Source organism: Netta rufina (assembly GCF_964035555.1).
Source record: "Netta rufina genome assembly, chromosome: 3".
Lineage (NCBI taxonomy): Eukaryota > Metazoa > Chordata > Aves > Anseriformes > Anatidae > Netta > Netta rufina.
This window is the reverse complement of record NC_140125.1, coordinates 105,284,051-105,304,587: the sequence shown is the minus strand read 5'-3', so window position 1 is coordinate 105,304,587 and position 20,537 is coordinate 105,284,051. Positions and strand designations below refer to the sequence as shown.

At 39.4% G+C, this 20,537-nt stretch overlaps 1 protein-coding gene across 1 annotated transcript in view; it reads left to right on the top strand.

Moving 5' to 3' along the window:
• Window positions 1–1,308: 1,308 nt before the first annotated feature.
• Window positions 1,309–20,537, top strand: part of KIDINS220 (kinase D interacting substrate 220) — a 71,117-nt gene continuing 51,888 nt past the window's right edge. The window contains exons 1-10 of the mRNA XM_084284947.1: window positions 1,309–1,445; window positions 8,028–8,175; window positions 12,027–12,125; window positions 13,604–13,702; window positions 15,105–15,203; window positions 16,119–16,220; window positions 16,730–16,828; window positions 17,584–17,781; window positions 18,989–19,087; window positions 19,740–19,838. Of these exons, the coding sequence (XP_084141073.1) occupies window positions 8,068–8,175; window positions 12,027–12,125; window positions 13,604–13,702; window positions 15,105–15,203; window positions 16,119–16,220; window positions 16,730–16,828; window positions 17,584–17,781; window positions 18,989–19,087; window positions 19,740–19,838 (1,002 nt within the window). The 5' untranslated portion in view covers window positions 1,309–1,445; window positions 8,028–8,067. The remainder of the gene's footprint in view (window positions 1,446–8,027; window positions 8,176–12,026; window positions 12,126–13,603; window positions 13,703–15,104; window positions 15,204–16,118; window positions 16,221–16,729; window positions 16,829–17,583; window positions 17,782–18,988; window positions 19,088–19,739; window positions 19,839–20,537) is intronic.

Below are 20,537 nucleotides of genomic sequence, written 5' to 3'. Positions count from 1 at the left end.
CTGCTCTGGGTGGCCCTGCTGGAGTAGGGGCTGGGCTGGGGCCTCCTCAGGTCCCTGCACGCATTCTGTGTTTCTGTGAAACCCTGTTAAAGATGAATAGTAGGAAGGAGAAAAGATACTTCCTTGGCATAAGATTAGGTTAGATTGTGCGCTGTACAGCAGCAGTTTAGAAACTTCAGCATTTATTACCCTTTTAAAGAGCATCACCATATACTTCTATATTTTACAGACTGGAAAAATACTACTCCAAGTTGTTAAGTGTCACTCAGGCTACATTCGTGATGTGACAAAGTCTTTGGAACAACCATTAAAAGATTATTTGTATGCCTCACAAAAAAAAATATATATATATATATATATATATTTTATGAGAAGTGGAGTGCTCTGTGTGAAATCCTAATTGTACCAGATTCCAGCTTCAACTCTTCCATGGGACCACGTTTTGTTGTCAGCGTGAATTAATCACTGATGGGAAAATGTGCCTAATGTGAGGGTAGGGTACGAGGGGAAGAGCACAAGGCAGTGATTTGCAGTTCCTCAGATGAGATCAGACGGCACGGGGGCGTCAGGAGTTGGGTCAGTGCACAGTGGGACAGCTTTGGGACTGCACCAGTGAGAAGGGCAGAAGGTGAGGCACAGAAACCACCTTCCCTGCCAGCATGTGCAGGTAGGTCCCTGCCTGACCGACTTGTAGCCGGTTTGTAGAACACAGCTCACTTATTGACGGGTGGAAAAGCTATGATAATACCTTTTGTCATAAAGTGAGATTTTTATATATATATTTGGTATAAACTCTGAACAACAGTAATATTTTAAGAAAATTTGAAAACCCGTAGGTCTGTGGAGGCTGACAGGAGGAGTCCCAGCAGACAAACACTTTATTTTATTAACATTTATTTGATGGCAGCGCGCCGGGGCGCGGTTCCTCCCGGTGCTGGCCGGGCTCGCCGTGAGCCCCAAGCCGCTCCTTTGTCCCGGAGGGCCCCGAGGCGAAGCCACCGGCCCGGGCAGGACCTCCCCTGCCCGCCGCGGCCGTGCCGGGGCGCCGCGGAGCTCCGTGACTCACGGCCGTGAGGGCTCCCGGGCAGGCTTTTTCGGGTCCCCGTTATTACCCGCTCACAACCGCTTATTAAAGCGGCGGCGGCGGCCCCGCGGGGTTGTTCAATCCGAGGAGGCTCCAGCCAGCCCCGGGATATCAAACAGGGCCAGGCGGAGGCTTGCCCGGCTCTGTGGAGCCCATAGCGGGGCGGTGGAGCCCTCCCCGGGGCGGCGGCGCCCGCCCCCATGACGCGCCCGGCCGGCAGCAGCGGGGCAGGGAGGCAGAGGGAGGTAAAATGGCGGCGGCGGCCGCTGCCCGGGGGAAGTGAGCGGCGCCGGGCGGCCACAGCCTCCCCGCCAGGCTCCGGGGAGCCGCCCGCCAGGGGCCGAGTCCCGTCGGCTGTGGGGTGAGCGGGGACAGGGGAAGGAGGAGGAGGAGGTCGGGGGGAAAGTCGCTGGGGAAAGGGGAGCCGCGGGGTGCGGGCATCGCCCCCCGGCCCGGTGCTGAGCCCCCGGGGGACTCCGAGCGACCTCGGTGGGCATCGGGACGGGGCTCGCCTTCGTCTTTCTCCTTGGGGTGTTGTGGGGGGGACCGGGCTCGGTTGAGGGGGTACGCGGGGCAGGGGGCTGCTAAGGGGTGAGGCAGCGGTGGGCAGATCCCCAAATTGTGGGGTTAACCGCCGACACCTTCCCCCCCTCCCCCCTCCAAGTAATAAAGGGATGGAAAGATGCAAGGAGTGGGGGTTTCTTTTGTTATTGTTTTTTTTTTTTTTTTTTTTTTTGTTTTAAGTCGGGTTTGAAGGCATAAATAACCCCCCCCACACACACACACACCTATTTGCTTGATGGTTACTCTTTGTTCTGCAACCGGTTATTTAAAACGACTCCCTTATGGAGAAACGTGAATCTAATCAAAATCATGCATGTTTACTGCTTCTGGAACACGGCCATGTTCCTTTTGAAGTGTTGGTAGCAGACAGACCTCCATTTCTTCAAGTGGAAGTTAGGTTTTTGTTGTAGGAGGCTGGGTCTGAGGAAGCCTTCATCTCCTAAGGAGAAATATCCCGGCTTTGTAAGGCAGATTGAGATGATGTTTTGGGCTTTCCTGCTGCACTTGGTGTGCTTTGGATGAATTTTGACAGCTTGGTTTATATCGGTTGGTATAATTCCTTTTGACAAACTCAGTATTGATGTGTGTTTCTCTTTACTTTCTTTTATTTGAAGGATTTAAAACCTGAAGCGGTGTCTAGCAGGACTCTGCATTTTGTGTTTCGTACAGCCATTGAATTATTTTCTAAAATTCAGATGGGCTTAGCAATACCTTCTTGTTCATTAACTGTATTCAAATTATGTTTTAAAGGTAGAGTGATTTCTCTGACGAGATTTAAATCACCACTGTCAGATACTGCACGAAACCTCTCTTTTAGCTGATCGTTTTAATTAGGATAGAACATAAACGTGTCTCATAGTTGCTATCCGGTGACAGTGATCTCTTTTTGTCCTAACACACCCAGTGATTCTCTGATTCTCCTACACCCTGGCATCTTTCTGGTCTTTTGGATGTAATCCCTAGTCTTGTTTCTCTTAAAAATAATAATAATAAATCCTGTCACTGCAATATTTGGAATTGACAGTTGCCTTGAGTGCATAAGATGGAAGAGATCGGATTTAACGTCTTGCTTATTTCCAGTTTCCCACATCTTTTTTACTATAATAATGATTAGAGCCATAGGGGCCTCCTTTTGTGCAAACTTCACTTGGTTCTGTTTGTTACAGGTTTTAGAATAATCACATCCCCGTCTTTAGTTCTCTTTTTGTCTCTCAATATTTTCTAACTTTATATTTTGTTCTTTTGATATAAAGCAACAAAAAGTGTGGTAATCTATTAAAACATTTATTGTTTGGCTAACGTGAGTGTGGCTGAGAGAGGTAGAGTAAATGTTCCCGGATAGCAAGGAAAAGCTGAAAATCATCATGAGGTCATTAGTCAGACTGGAACTTCAGGCAGAGGAGAAGTGGGGTAGGTGTACATTAGTTATGGAAACTTAGGTTTGTTGTTTCTTTCTTCCTCTGCATACCAGAAGCTAGAGTTTTCAAAACTCATCTCATCTGTTCTGAAAATCTGGTATTTCAGCAAAATCACGGTTGTCTTTGCTCTTGTAGAAAGAGCAATTAAAAATACTTACCATTTCATGTGATACCTGACTTGTTACCTCTTCTAATGTTTATGAAATATGTACGGTAGGTATTGAAGGTGAGGTTAAGTGCTCATATCAGCAAGGTTCCCTGCAGGATGAGTACAGACCATGTTCCAGTTCTTGTCTTACATAGTTCTTTGCCACTGCAAAATACAAATTCTCATTAATTTTTCAAATTCATAATGACTTTTATACATACAATTCTTTTGTATTCCATTCTCCTTTAAATTCTAATTTGGCAGAATGGCATTTCCAGCTCTCCAGGGTGAGATTCCCCATAATTCCAAGTCTGATTTCTGCACACCAAGATTTCAGCAGCACTAATTATTTCTTTTACATTTACCTGAAAGATCTGTCACAGCACTGCATGTTGGGAAGGTAGCTTTAATATCTAGAACAAAAGGAGACATCTTAAAAAGAAGGTGACGATCTTTTTTTCATAAAGCGTGCATTTTATGTAAGTCACTATGATCCTATTGTAAACAAAGAGTCTCCTTGGTAATGTTAATGTTTGAATTTGGTGGTGACAGCTCACAAAATAACCAAAAATTATGGGAGAGAGCTATGGAAAAGACTGCGGTATTTCAAAAGTTTAGTGTGTAGTAATAATCTTTTCTTTGTAGGTAGAAGCTGATACAAGGTACTGAGAGTATGTAAAAATCTACAGGTTGGCATGATCAGGACCTCTGCCGTCAGTATCGTTGCAGTTGAGAGAAACTAAAGTTTAGTAAATCAGCAAATTTTTGCAGTCTTTCCAAAGCAGTGATAACATCTGCTTCAGCCCAGGATGGGAGAGCCAGTCAATGAAGCACAAAAACAGGTTAATCCTTGTGCAAATGTTACCTTCACCTGAGCATTTGGGTGCTTAGGATGTCTTTTCCTTGCTCTTGGTGTGTTCTTAGTTGTATAAAGTACCAGGCTTTGCTGCCCAAGAGTGTTTTTTTTTTGTTTTGTTTGTTTGTTTGTTTTTTTAATTTCTGAGCTTAGAAGTTAGGAAGGTGAATGAAGAGGAGGTTCATCAGCTGGGAACTGGTTTGGTTCTGCGTGGGTGAGGGGGGAAATAAACAGAATTAATCCTGATAGGAAAGAGGGTCAGCTTCCAAATAGATTTCTTGGTTTTAACTGATGGAAGCACGGGTATAGGTTGTACAAAATGTGTCAAAAGAACAAAGTAAATAGTTTTAATAGAGCAATTTATCACTGTATGTACTGGATGCTCTCAGGCAGTATTGTTTTTGCACTAGAATTACCAAGTTTGGCATGTTCTCATTTGGTAAAGGGAAGTGCTTTTGAGGTGTGGAGTGGTGGTGGTAGTGTGTTTTTTATTTTGCAATGGGTAGGAATGCATGCATGCTTTTTCCGTTTGAGGGGTCAGAATAAAGCTAATTTCCTTGTCTAGGGACAGTCCCTCAGTCTTGATTCAAAGCATTTCTAACAATTTAAAATAAACCTTCAGCATGGGATGAAATCACATCATAATGTCTAGCACCCCTGCAGACTTTGAGCACTGCGCGTAATTTTCATAGCAATAACAACAAACTTATTTAATAATAGTGTGGACAGTGATTGTGCTCAGCTGATACTGAGTTGGTGTGAAATACCACAAACAAACTTCAGCGTAAGTTCAGGCACGTTTATTGTTGAAGAAAAACAAATAAATGTGAAACATCCAAATATCTTAACGCTAACCTCTTCTATATGTGTGTGTGTTTGTGGCTTTCTTATGTTTTTTTGTTTAGTTCACTTTAAGGATGAGAAGAATACTAACCCGTATATTCAGCTGATAAAGCCAGGTTGTGTTTCTTAAATGGAAGTGGATGTTGCTGACTTGCTAAAGAGCCGTTTTCTAAGGCCTCATGCTGATCTTGAACTTTAGGACACTCTGAAAAGCTTGCATGAAAAGTGTCAAGTAAAAACATGAGGATGTGGAACTCAGGGTTTTAATTTTTTTTTTTTTTTTTTTTTGCTGTTCTTGTCTTTAGAAAGTAGACCATTATTAGCTCTAAGAAGCAACAGTGATTATTGTGACAGTGAAACATAAGTGAGGAAGACTATCAGTATCAGTCCTTGGAGCTGATTCACCCCAAAAAGGCTTTGACTATTTAAAAATCACATTAACAGGGCGTTTGCAAATGCAGCTCTGGATGAGCTGAGGTGCCTTGCTGTCAGTCAAAGGCTGAAGTTGCACCTAAAGATTCAGACCTACATTAGGGCAGAAGCTGTGTGGTTTTGATAACCAAGAAATCAAGCAATGATTTCTGGAGCCATGTGCTTATCTACGGTGCTGTTGCCTCTTTGAAACGTGGCAGTAAGGAACATAAAGGAGAGGACTTGGCTTTGAGGAGGAAGGGCTGCTGAACGCCCTTTTCCTTTGCTAATAAATCTTAAGCTGGTGTGAAAACATCTGATGGCAACTGTATGGTAAAATATATTTGGTAAGAGATTGTAATCCTGTTTTGCTGATGTTTTTAAGCATATTTTTCATTTACTATTTGGTGGGGAAGGTAGCATGAGAGCCAAGGCACGGCTACGGGAGGGAAGCCGGGATGCTGCACAGGGAAATTGGCAAGTGTCTGTGCCAGCCCTGCAGCTAGTGGCAAGTTGCACTTCGTGATTTTCCATCAGAATATGTTTTAAAAAATGAAAAGACAAAGATGGAAGACATCCAGGTGCCCCAATGTGAACATCAAGTGTCGTTTTGGATGCTGAATAAACTCTGAGACATCTGGGCAGGGCTGGAGGCGCGCAGCAGGTCACGAGGAGGCACGTTCCTCTGGAATGGCAGCTGGGTGCCAGGCAAGATGCTGACTTTTCTGCTATTTTGGTATCTAAAATGACAGTCAGTGCCCATGTGTGGGCACTGAATCGCTCCGATTGCTCCAGTTCTTTCCAGCCAGGCGCTTTTGTTGTGGTTTGCTGTGTTTTTTGTTTTGTTTCTCTTTAAGTTAGCAGCCTCTCAGTTAGCACTTGCGCCTCCTACCAAAACAAACACCCAAAAAAAAAAACAAACCCAAAGCAATTACATGATGCCATCCTTGTACTGTTTATCCCCCTTTGTGTGCTGGTACTGAACTGTTTGGTAACAGGGCATACCTTGTGGGTTTTTAGTTTACCCCTCTTAGGCTGCTTGTGCAGGGCCTCTTAAAATTGTTGCTGGGCTTTGTGTGCCAGATCTGGACTTCTTTGGAACAGATTTTAGGTTTGGGTTTAAAATACTGTCTGAACCATACAATTTGGTTGTGCTTTTTTTTTTTTTTTTTTTTTTTTTTTAATTGCAGCCTGGGTTATAAACCCAAGTTTAACGGTGTGATTCACAGGCTCTCCTTTCCCTCTCTCCTCCCTCTGATGCTCCCTGCTTACATCCCTACAATTCAGGCAGTTCAGCGCTTCCTCTGGCACTGAACCTTTGTGTATCCCTCCAGCCCTTCTGCACGCACCCAGAGCTGCTGTCATTTTAACTGAGCCCGTTGGCAGCTTTGCTGATGTTTTTCTGAGCCAGGCATTTCTGTGTCAAAGTCCTCTGGCGGCTGCGGGTGAGCTCAGGTTGTGTTTAATATGTCCTGACAGCGGTTTGTGTTTGTCTATTATAACTCCACTGCTGCAGGAGGAGGGATGGCGTAGTAGGGTTACAGTCTAAGCAATTTAAGCTGGAGTGAATTACTTAATTCAGAGTTAGAGGTTTATATCAACTTCTCTGCTCTAAACTTTGGGAAATTCCTGCTAGCTGCTTCTTGTCTAATTTTTTTTTTTTTTTTTTGGCTCATGTTCCTCTTCAATTGGGAGTGTAGGAAAATTCTCTAGCTGCTTTTATGTGAAAATAGAAGGTAGAGAATTTGCCTGGGAAAGCCACGGGGTTTTGGCTTCTGCCTGGTGGAGAATAGCTTAACCAGTAGGCTTCAGCTAACACCACCCTTCAGTTTTGATTCTATTCTTACAGTGCTATTATGCAAGAAAAAGCCACGGAGTGCAAGCATGTCATCTGTGGGTGAGGAGAAAGGTGGGGGGTCCATGGAGTCCTGGGTTTAGCCAAAAAATGTGTTCTGCACCCAGGGAAACTTAACTGAGATGCAAAATGAATAAAATCAGCTTCTGGAGCTCTGGGTGTCCATGTGGTGCGGTGATGCTGCTGGTTCTTCCAACTTCCTAGCTCACAGCTTCATAAGAAGTCTTATTGTTCCTAGTGTTCTGTCTCAACCAAGAGCAATCTCCCGTGTCTTACCTATTAAAGGTCAAAAGAAGCATTCAAGCAGTCAACAGAAGCCACGCTGAGCTTGAGCAGTAAGCTGACAATGTGCCATCGCATGCAGGCATGGCTGAATAAAGGAGACGATAACTCGTGTAATAAATGGTGTTCCTCAAAGTTCTCTGTGGCTGTAATTTAGATATTTGCACTGTTTCAGCGTGTTGAATGGTCTCGATGTTCTGCTTATCTACTTGAAGGATAAGGGTTGTGTTATAAACAACTAGCGTAAACACCTTGTACACATCTCTGGGGCATGCAGGTATTCCCCTAAAGTTGTACGTGCAGAACAAAATACACAAATGAAAGGCTACTGTGCAATCCACTCAAAACAGCTTTAAAATAGAATACATTTTCTAACTAAGAACACAATTCACTTGAAATGTAGTCTAGGTTTAATGTCCAGAGTGTTTTGTTGGGGAGAATGGTGGGGCTTTGCACCCAGCTGCTGGCATATTGGTACATACAATCTGTTAATTTTAATATTAGAAACAACTCTCACTGGGACTTGATGCTTTACTTATGTTTTTTTCTTCTTTTCTGGAATACAGGTAAGCTTTGTTATAGAAGCGTCTCAAATCCTGTGCGAAGATGGCAAGCCTGATGAGTCAGAGTCTGTTGACCTACGTAGAAGAAGGAAATGTTCCTGCTCTGAAAGCCCTGCTCGAGAAGTGCAGGGATGTAGATGAGAGAAATGAGGTAAGATGGCTTTTGTGGAGGTCAGTTTCATATTTTTGCTTTTTAGTTGTGGAAAGAATAATCAGAGAGATTGCACTAGTCATTTAATATATGCATTTCAGTTTTATTTTCTGCTGTTTGCTTACCTTTGCGCAGACTGAGCACGCAATATTCAATGCAAGCACTCTCATATCCTTCATTCTAATTGTTTTTTTTTGAGTGTTCTTCGGAGCTGGAAAGTAGGGATCCACCCTGTCTTTGAGAATTGCTTCTTAGTTCACAGATCCAGTTGTGTGTACTTCTTTTCCTCCTGTCCATCTTGGATCAAACCTGGGATAATAACAATTCTACCCCTAAATCCTGGTTTCCAGGCAAGAAAACCTTTGTTATACAATCCAAATAGGGGCGTATTTTCAAATGTAATCTGAGCAGATGCTCATCTGGATGAAAAGATACCAGTTTAGAAGGGAAGTCTAGGTGTAACCAGGAGGATGAAATGACTACCTGGATTACCCAGCAAGCTCTGATAGACAGTAAGAAGTTGACACGTGGATTATTTTGAATCCTGGGATGGTGTGATAACTGTTAGTTGTTGCTTTGCCGTGTCATTTAGTCTTATTTGAGCGTATCACCATTAACAACTTAATTTCATTATACTCCATTAAGGCTTCCAAGGAGTTTTTTAGGAGGTTTGGTTCACACAAATGTTTGTTGCCAGTGATTGTTTCCATTGTTTTGTGTGATGATTACAGTTCAGGTTATCTTGTTATGCTATTATATCTTTTGTGTGTGTTTTAAAAATAAGCTTAGATGATGCAAATAATATGTTTTCATCTTCTTTAGTAGATTTTCTATTTTGTTAGCCTCGGGACTTCACTTTTGTTTAGATATACAACTTGTATCATCAATGTTTATTTCAGTTCAGATTTTCTAAATGGTTTTGTGGTACTGGAAACCTTCTGACTTAGGTAGCATCTTCAGAGAATCAAAGATTTGTAGAAAAACCTAGGGTAGAAAGAACCTCTGGAGTTCATTGGTTTCAGCCTCCTAATTGTAGGGCTAAGTGCATGGTTAGATCATGGTGCTCAGGGATTTAGCAAAGCAGAATTTGGAAATCTTCAAGGGTGGAGATCCTGCAGCCCCTCAGGACCATGCTGCAGTGCTTGGTTAACCAGTCTTTGTTTAATAATGTTTTCCATGTGTGTTATTAGGGTATCCTTTGCTGCATCTTGTGACTGTTGCTTCTTTTTTTTTATTTTCTTTCTCAAATCTCTGCCTTTGCCTTTGTTGAGCCGCAGGAGGGCTGACAGCCTGTTTTTCCAGCTTATTGGATACCCTGGGAATGGCATCCTGTCCCGCTGGAGTATGGACTACATAGGGTAGTGTGTGGGGCTGTCTGTGAGCTTGCTGAGGGCATGTCCTGTTTCCTGGCTTGATGAAGATGCTATGATGTTAGCCCCATGTGAAACAGTCTCAGCCAGACAGCCATAGTCTGGCATTCCAGGCAGTTTTTTCCTTGCCTTGTAGTGTATGGAAGGCTGGCTTTCCGATCCCTTTTTTTTTTTTTTTTTTTTAAACATGCGTAAGATGGAAAGAATATTTTTGGGGTGGAAATTTTCAAATGGGATGTATTAGTCAAAACTGAACTACCCTATAAATGTGAAAACACCATACAGAATTCAGCCTTTCTATAGTTACTAGCTCTGATTTCATTCAAGACAGTTCTCATTCATTGTCAGCTTGTTCGTTCGTGCTGTGTGTGCATTTGCTGAAGAATTTGAGATTGGAAAACTCTAAAATTTCAGAGTATACACAGTGTGCCCGGTGGTGAGGTTTATGTATAACTGAGAAGGAAAATGACCTCTTCCCTCTGATGGTAATTCTTGCCAGCAGCATGGCCGAAATCAGACCAGATAGTTAGTCTGTGTTGGCTTTATCAACAGTGCCACTGCCTTTACCTTCTCTTCTAATTTCTTCCCCTAGTGATGGCACTAAATACACTCCTGGGTTTCAGTAAGTGCCTTTTTTTTTCTTTTTTTACAGACATCACTTCCACGATATGTGTTTTTTTCAGGGGACACTCCTTGTATGTATCGATAATAGGGCTTTTCTGTAAAGGGTAGCTCTTCATTGGAATTCATTTGCGTTTAAGTGCAATTCTTTTTTTTAGTTTTAGACTTGCCAAGACCACTTTTTCTTGGATACAAACAAAATAGCAAAGCAGGAATGCCAACCCCAGGGGAACACGTCTAAAGAGATATCTGGTGAGCCAAGGCTTGCTAAGTGCCAGGACCTCCCAGGCTGCAGTGACTGGGCTGATGGTGGGATTACCCACGTGGTCACCAGCCTTTAGTGTCTTGCCTGTATTTTCCAGAAAAACTGGGATGTTCCAGTCACTTTGTGCACGGCTTTGTTGGATTGATGTCAGCCGTTTCAGTTAAGCACAGCAAGTCTCAGTCTTCCTTTTCCTGTGTGCTTTTCGTGTCCTGAACCAGATACCTTGGTTACTTAACAGCTGATGGTAGATGCTTGTCCTGTGTGACGCACTTTAATCCTGGCAGTCTGCAGTTTTCTTTAAGGTGCCTTTTCTTCTACTCTTTTAGTCTTGATACTGAAGTACTTTCTGAGCCTTCAACACTGACTGGAAACTAATCTGATTTTTTTTTGAGCATTTACACTTTATTTTTTTGATAACTAGACTTAAATACCACTGCCTGTTGATACTAAATAGGAACCTAAGTTACCCTTCTGAATGTATATAGCAACATAAACTTCTATAAAAGTGTACTTTTTCCCTTTAAACAATTTCATTGCTGGCCACTAGGTTATATTGTGAGTAATGCTGATGGTTAGCCATGTCATAGGGAAGATTCTGTGAAAACCAATCAAAAATAGCTGATGGCCCAGAATGCTTTTTTAATTCTTCCAATGAAGTTTAGTGAACTTTGTTCTGGTTCTGCTTCGATGTTTTTTATTCTTTTCAGGGAAGCTGCTGATAAATAACTCCCAAAGCGTAGCGTTTGCATTATTTATCAAATGCTTTTAGTAGACTAGATAACATTGAGTTTTTTTATATGGTACAGAGAAAAGACAAAGGGGAGGTCAGCAAAAACTATCCATTTATTGAACTTGTTAAGATTAACAGTTTTACTGTAGAATTCAGTAAAGCGTAGCTTTTATCATGCAGAACAATTGTATTTGAAGGTTTTCTGTTTGTGGATAACTCTGAAGAGAAGTTCTCTGATGCAGAATAGGATGATGGAGGGTGGTGGATTATAACTGGCTTTTGAAAGAACCTTCAAGGCTGGTAAACCGGCTTTTGTATCTTTCATCTTCCCTGAGATGAGGCTGCTTGTGAAGAACCTGTGTTGCACAAGCATTGAATGGTTTTTGTATTTGGTATACTACCAAAAAATATCTTTTTGATATGTAACTTGACTATTTTTTGCTAGACTTCAGCAAGAAATCTCATTGTTACTCTGAATCAGTGTGGATGTTTTTAATGGCTATTCTGATTCCTATGCTGGTCTTACTTGTTTGTTTTTAAATAAATGTCAAATAGATGTCAAAATGTAACGGGTAGTGTTAGAGACACTGAAAATATTTTTAACCCTGAAATTTTTTTGATAGCTATTTTTAAAGTCTGAAATGTGCGGGTTGTTTTTTGATCTGTTATGGGACGGGATGATTTTAATTGCAAGTTTACTATTTAGTTTGTAAAAACAATCCTTTTCACCGCTTCTCATTGACATTTAAAACTTGGAAACTGAACTTAACATTCCTCTATAGTTTTTATTAATTTATTTTGAGAGTATGTGCACAACTTGCATAATTTTCTAATGAACTCCTTTTGCCTGATGCTTCAATTTCAGAATGGCCAGACTCCCCTCATGTTGGCTGCTGAGCAAGGCAATTTAGAAATTGTTCAGGAGCTTCTTAAGAAGGGGGCTAACTGCAACTTGGAAGATGCGGTACGTATTAGCACTTTGTTGAAGTACCTAACATCAGAGGAAGAATAAATTTCAAGTCAAGGAAAGTAAGGGAGTTTAGATGGGCATTTAGGGGATAGGGAAGATGGAAGATGGAATGATGGAAGATGATGACATATAAGAGAAATTTAATCCAGTAATCCAGAATCGTCTGTTTCTGTCTTCGTCAGATTAGATTTCTTGTAAAGAAAAGGAATGTCTAAGATTCTTGCAATATTGGAGAGTCTCTGATGAATGCTGCTGCTATTTTTTTTTGTGGGAAATTATTACTAGGAAGGAATTGTGATGGTATGAGCAATCCCTGAGATAAAAGGGTAGGTAGAATAGAGAAAAACTGCATCAACAGGGAGGCCCGAATGATTTTGCTCCTGGCAGTGGTGATGTAGTATGTTGGGGTTGTTTTTGTTTGGTTTTGGTGTTCCTCAGTAAATATTGAGGGAGAACTTGGGTTAAAGGATTATTTCAGGTGAAAATGAGAACAGAGACAACTAGAGAAGGGTGTCAAATTTATGAATCATGTTTCTGCCCTCAAAGAGGTAGGTGCAAGTTGTTCAGAAAGGGTGAAGAGGACAGAAGTGTTGAACAGTTTTGAAAGGTGTATACATTTCCATGAAGAGCAATAAACAGACAAAGGATGTTGTTTGTTTCAAAACTAGGTAATTTATTTATCCTGCACGTAGTTTAATTGCAGCAGCATAGACATCCAGGAAAGATCAGGTATAAAACCTGTCATTTAAAAACAAAAAAGTGACAGTGAGTGCCGAGCATTTTTTGGAGACTTTCTCATCTTCTGTAAGCGTTACAGAATAGAAAGAGCAATTACCATATAAACTGTTGCTGCATTTATATATACACAGCTCATGAAAAAACAGTCCACACCTGCACATGGTTTGAGCAGTGTATGGAAGGTGAGTGCAAAAATGCAAGAATAAATTTATCCCAGGCTTCTGGACCTGTAGCAATGGAAATAAGTCTGATCCTCCTGAAATGATCATAGGTTCAAGAAGAAGGGCTCTGACCCAAACTCCTCTGTGTATTAGCCCCTTCAGTGCTGTCACCTATTGTACGTGGAGACAGACCACCTCCGTTTTCTGGTCTTAGTCACTGTCTAGTCCCACTCAGCTGTTCTGAATGTCTTGATACTATAATCTAATCATTTGTAGGTGTTGCTTCCTCTGTAAAAATAAATAAATAAATAAAATAAATAAAAAAAATTAAGAAATTTAACTGAGGAGCGGAGAGTGATGGTTACTGTGGAGGAGAAGAAATTTTGCAGTGGCTGCTGGTCTGTATTTTCAGGTGTAAACTGTCAGGTTGCCTATGAGCTTTCTTTTTGTATGTTTTAAAAGTATAGTTCTTGAGGAGCTGTGGATTTCCTGTCATGCAAATTTACACTTGAAAAACAAAGTGATTTGAACTGAAATATTGAATGTCATTTAAATCTCTCTTCATTTTTTTAGGATAACTGGACAGCTCTTATTTCAGCAGCTAAAGAAGGACATGCAGCTATTGTAGCAGAGCTACTCAATTATAATGTCAATTTGGAGCATCGGGATCTGGTATGTGTTGTCTTAGTGTAAAAATAAGTCTCCGTGTTTTTAGTGAGAAGAACAATTCAGTGAGTTAGCAACTTTCAGTTCTGTAAAAATAGATCACTTTTTTTAATGCTATTTTCCAGTTGACTATTCAGTACCACTGAAATGGGAAAATACACTGTTAAATACTGTTTTCACAGTTGTGAAATAGTTGCTTCAGTGTTGAAGTCTGTTTTTTCCCTCTTAATTTGCTTTGGGAGGAAGCTGAACTGAAGAATAGTGTTCGTTTTCTTGTGTGTGTGTCTTTTTGTTTTTGCTTTTTCAGTATTTTCATAAAACACGTTACTTTTTCCCAAAAGATAGCTCTTTGTATTTACTTTTTCTCTGTACAACTGTGAGTATTGACACAGCAGTCCTTGTTCTCATTATACTGGGACTTGATTTCATTCATCTTGCCACATTTTTAATATGCAAGAGTGGACGCTATAGTCCAGTCCGCTTAAAGAATTATAGAGATTGCTTATGTGTCTAATGAAGGTTAGATGCCTCTGAAGAGCTACAGATTTCTCTTTTGATTGAAGAGTGAGTTGGATACCTCCAAGAACTCATTTCATTCTGCCTAAATAGTAAACCACTGGGAGACTTCAGAGTGGGACTTCAATTAAAGGAAGCATTTGAAATCTGTGGCGTGTTGTGATGTCAAACTTTTTCATAGCATTGTAGCATTGGTCATGTCTGCATGGCAAGCAGAACGTTTCTAGGCCTCTGTCAGTCTGAGAGGGATCTTTAACCCTCAAAGATCTATTGAAAAGATCTTTTGTGGAGAAATAAAACTCTGCTTACAGTTCAGAGGCATACTGTTTTTTTAAATTAGTTTTGGTTATCTGATCAGTCAGGTGCCATAGAATGTAAAACTTTTGTTTCCTTGCTTAAAAACTTAAATGAATGCACCATTAAAATTTGAAGTTAATTGCTCTCACTACTCCCTTGAGAGCACATATGACTTCCTTCTTTATCAAAGAGGTCTTTACATAGCTACTTCATGAAGGACACGTAGGTGTCTGTTAGACAAATCAAAAAGAAATCCATCAAAGTTAATTGACTTGGATTCTAGCTTTTTGTTTTAAGATAATGCTTTCTTTTTGGTTTGTCTAGTTACTGGATTTTTATGCGCTTGAAATTGTGCATTTACGGGGAGAACTCAGGAACATTTAGGATAAGATATTCTTCCAGGCTTTGCACATAGCAGGAAATCAGTACTTCCGCATGTGGATTTATTAGGATTATAAGACTGTGTAGTCAGTCTTTGTTACATTTTGGACTTGCAAAACAGTCTTGAGACAACGTCAAATTAAGGAAAAGTCAATAATTAGGTTTCTAAAGAGTACTTTCCAGTTATGTTGTTTGTTTGAATTGTGCTTGCCAGGGAGGATGGACTGCACTGATGTGGGCATCCTATAAAGGCCGTACTGAAGTAGCGAAGCTCCTACTTGAAAAAGGAGCAAATCCAAACATCACAGGAATGGTAAGTGTTTTTTCTGGAAAAACAAACAAAACCCATGACATCTCTTCCCTCTCCTGACAAAATGTTTAAAATCACGAATCCTATGCTAATCCTATGTTGACTAAACTTTTAGCATTTTTGGTAATACTACACTAATGATTGTGTTTTATTCGTGCAAGTGGTTTCCTTAATTCTTTCATAACCAGTGTTTTTTAATGAGAATAATTGAATGCATACCTCTTAGTAAGATTCAAATCAGCAAGAGAAGGTATAAGTACTGTATGTAGTGCTACTTCTATAGATATTGCCATTTTTCTGCATGTGTGAGTTTATGGAGTAGCTAATGTATGTAGTTTAGAAACAATAATTTGTTTTGTTTCATAAGTCATCAAATGGGCTAGATCATATGACTGTGCCATGCTAAGATTTTGAGATTTTTTTTTAATTTTACAAGCCTTTCTGTAAAAATACACCCATTGTGACACTTGAGCAAACAGAGGTGACAGTATAAGCAATTTGGTGTCAGAGGCAACATTGAACAACAAAAACCAGTAGTGACTTACCTTACCTATTGCAGATTAAATTTGCTTTGCATGTGGAAGTTCTGTATGCATGATACAATTAGTCTGCAGCCTTGATTACTAGGGGATAATGTGTACCTGTTGTGTTTCTCACTTAAATTACAAATGTATACTAAGGTAAGGGTATGAATTTTTACTCCTTGTTTAAGGAGTCACAGAATTGTTTCAAAGCAGCAGAGCTTTTTGTAGCCATTATCTTGCCAAAGTACTAGGCAACAGTTACTGATACATGCCTAGTTTTAATTTTTTTAATTTCCTTCTGTGGGTTTATCTTCTCTTGGAACATTTTTATCAATATTGGTCTTGAAAAAATAATTACGGCTTTTATTTCATATGGTGCTTTTTTTCTTCTAAGCAATACAGTGTCTATCCAATTATTTGGGCGGCAGGACGAGGCCACTCGGATATAGTACATCTTTTACTTCAGTATGGAGCTAAAGTGAACTGCTCTGATAAAGTAAGTTATGTTTATGTAATACTTAATTTCTTTAATGCTTAGTACAGTTACTGTAAAAATGAGTTCTGTTATTAAGCATCCCATATCCTAAAATGATTTTTAGTTGAAATTAAAATATATCAAGTAGTTCCTGACTGAAAAACACTTGCTGTTATATCTTACTCATGAGATGAAAATTAGTGTATTAGATTGAGTCATTATACTTGCAAGAGGTTTTTCCTTAGTGTGGTTAAGATGTCCGTGAACATTTATTTCAGTGGACCATACTTCTGTTTCCTAAGCTGTTGAAAGCCTTGCTACATTAGGTTGCGTAGACAAATAATTTTTACAGCTAGAATCTACGAAGGAAAAAAAAAAAAAAAAAAAGGTTTTCAGGTGCATATGGTAACTTTTAAGACCAAATTTTATCTTTGTAGTAATAACGCATTAAGGTATAGGACAAATGCTAAATTGTAGAAGATACTAAATAAAGAGGCAGTTATGGAAAAATGCTAATAATGTTTTTGCAGTATGGAACCACCCCACTGGTTTGGGCAGCTAGGAAAGGTCATCTGGAGTGTGTGAAATACTTGCTGCAAATGGGAGCTGATGTTGATCAAGAAGGAGCTGTAAGTAACTGCTCATTTTCCAATGATAAAATGTGGGTACATACATCTCTGTGTCTTGTTTTAATTTTGCAATATAAATAGCAAAAAACAAAAAACAAAACAACAACAACAAAAAAAACAACACATGAAACAAGATGAAATGTTGACGTTGGAATGTGTTAGTTTCCAGCTAATTGCAAGCTACAAAGAAACACAAGGCATCTTTTGAAAACAATAGTGGCTGTTGCACCTTTTCATAACTTAAGATTTTTTTAAGCTTTCAGCTGCATATTTTTCTTATCTTTAAATAAAACTGTTTTTTATTATTTATGTTAGATACTAGGTAAACTTAAATTTACTTACATTTTGCTCTGAATCAGCATTTTAAATGGAAAATTATGTAGGGCAACTTTTGATATTCATCTGACTATTTCTGAAGTTCTTTGAAAAAACCTTTTTTGGACAGTATTGGCACGTGCGGGTGCCCTGTTAATATTAACAGGGCAGGAAAGTGGCTGTACAGTTTACATGACGTTCAGGAAATAAAATAAATTGATTAGAGCTTTCCTGTTTGCATTTAGAATATTCTGTTGTGGTATTAGTGTCTTTTATTTTAATAGAAAGCAAAACTAGTGTACTTTAAAAGATAAATCTGAAATAACACTTAGATAAAAATGTAGTAACATTGGGTGTTCTTTTGTTATTTAAACTGCTGATATACTGATGGTTTCTGTACTGACTGTACAACAAAATTGTTTTTTTTTTTCTGTTTAAAGAATTCTATGACTGCACTTATTGTAGCAGTGAAAGGTGGCTATACTGACTCAGTAAAAGAAATACTGAAAAGGAACCCAAATGTAAACTTAACAGATAAAGATGGAAATACAGCTTTGATGATTGCGTCAAAGGAGGGGCATACTGAAATTGTGCAGGATCTTCTTGATGCTGGAACTTATGTGAACATTCCTGATAGAGTGAGTACATTTTCTTATTTTATTATTGTGGCTTTCGTATGTGTATAATAAATACTAGTATATGCAGGTTTGCAGATACACTTCTAACTTTTCTGCCACCTAGGGGCAGAAAACAACATTACACAACCAAAACAACAAACAACTGCAACTGTTTCAAGTGGCAAATACTGTCATGAGAACCTGAAAGAGAAAATCACTTTCTTCTCATTTAAGAGTTCTTTTAAACTCTTTTTCTTTGAGTGTCTTGAATTGAAATGCCATATGGAAATTTACAATATTGTTGTATATTTGTTGTGTTTGTAACGTAAGACTCATACTGAATTGACTTGCAGCTTTGGGGCATTTTTTGGTGTATTAATACATGTGGTAGTGCTGTTAAAATTGTAAATCAGTGGATGTCATAACAAATAATGTTTCATTCAGTGTCTACTTTCATCTTTTTCCATTAAACTTATTAGGAAACCTGCATGTAGAAAGGGAGAATTCAGCTCTGATTCAGATTAAGACATGTAACAGGAGCTGTTAAAGGTGCACTGTGTACCTCTGAGTGACCAGAGCATGAATCATTAGCTAGCCACGCAGTGCTTTATTCAGTTGCTTGTGCAGAGGTACCTTGAACTGCCTGCCTTGATGTTCATTTTTATCTGAAGTGGCAGGGGCAGGCTGAGCACTTCAGCCTAGGTTGTAAAAGGAGCTTAGACAGCTAAGCTTATGTGCCTCTGTTAAGATCAGTATATTTCAGGGCAGTTACGGGGTGGTTTAGAAGTGTTCCAAACCTAAGTCCAGTCCTAAACTGAATTCCTTGGGAGTTGCAGAGATGTGAGGAAGACCTCCTAATGTTTACTGTGTAATTTTAAAAAGATTTGTGGATGCATTTTCCCATATTTCACGTTGGCTTGAGCATTTCTTAGATGGTTTCATGCCAAGCTGCAGTGTTGCATGTGACAAAAACTTTTTTCTTTCTAATGACGTAGAGTATGTAAGCAGGATAGCAGTATAATCTACACACACAATGCTCTTTAAGATGGGGATCTATCTTTCTTTGGTGTTTGTTTTGCCCACTGATTTATATTTCTCCCTTTGGCAGGATGGGGAGAGGAAAGTCCAGGAGTCCAGAATCGTTTCTTATATATACTTTTTTTTTCTTTTTGACAGAGTCTTAATCTGTCTTTATTCTGTAACACTTTTTTTTTTTTTTTTTCCCCAGAGTGGAGACACGGTGCTGATTGGGGCTGTTAGAGGTGGTCATGTTGAAATTGTGAGGGCCCTGCTCCATAAGTATGCTGATATAGACATTAGAGGTCAGGTAAGTACAGCAGTGTAAACACTAGCATAGTTCTTGAATGCAATGTGAATTTGGCTATCAAATAACTATCATGTTTCTAAAAACAGTGCTTTAAAAACTTCCTCAAATTCTACTCTGTGGGGAACTCAGATTCCCATCAAACGTGAAAAACTGCACTGCAACCTGGAAGTGGTTATTACCTCCATGTCCTAATAGGAGAGAATTCTTTTCAAATAAACCACCCCCACAAAACAAACAAAAAAGAAACAAATATTACATAACAGGGGAAGAAAGATGATGTTCCGGAAAGTTTTTTTATTTCATTAGAAAACGTATATATTTGATTTACATATACGTTTTACATTATACGTATACCTACATATAATCTGGGGGATACATGCTTCAGAAACTGTTCCAAGATAGGTTGTCTCTGCTCCTATTGTTAAAGCTCAGGTTTTTAAAATAGGTTTGCGCTTTATTGCCAGATTTCCACACCAACTTCCACTGGTGTACCAGTTAGAGTTTCCCAAATGAAGTAGTGTTTCCCTTTGCCCTGAATTGTGCTAAAACTCGCTGATTTATCTGCTGTTTTCAATATGATTGCATTTTATATACAGGTTTTGAAATCAGTCCAATTAAATTTAAGTGTTACTAACGTGTAATACTTTTTCAGGATAATAAAACTGCTTTATATTGGGCTGTTGAGAAAGGAAATGCTACGATGGTGAGGGATATCTTGCAATGCAACCCTGATACTGAAACATGTACAAAAGTAAGTATTAGAATTTAGAGGACGTGATTTGCTTTGTTTAACATCTGTTGTTTTCCCAGCTCCTACGTGATCTTAACATCACATTACCAAATTCATTTTTTATTGTCAAGTGTGAATACCTTGCATGCTGTTTTAGTTTTGTTTTTTAAAATAATCCTGTGTTTTGGAACGGAGGTGTTTCAGTTATGTTAATGTCCACTGTTGATAAACGTCACTTCTTATTGAAACTTCATAAGAGGAAATCTTTTGGATACTTTACCTCAACAACACTGACACTAGCAATAGCAGAGCAGCTGCTACTGGAAAGTGAGGAAACAGGTTTCTGATATTACTACATTTGATTAAGATTGCTATTTCTTGCACTGTACAGGAATTTAAAAAACAGAGGGTGTAGTATGTATAGCAGCGAATTAACTCTTCCATGCCTGAGTCTCTTTTCAAGTATCTTTTATTATATCTGAATCCACTCTTCCTGTCTTTGACACTTAGTAACAAAAAATTATTTTGCACTTGCATTTTGCGCTGTGATTTATATCAATCTGTAATAGTGTCTGTGGTGCTCTTTTTAAGAGCAGATACACTGAAGTGTTGTTACCCACATACAAACATACATAGCTAAAAAGTTCTCTTAAAAGCTTAGAATTTAATTTGTTACACTATCACTGGTTTTTGCTTGTTTTTGAGTATACAGGAAAGGGC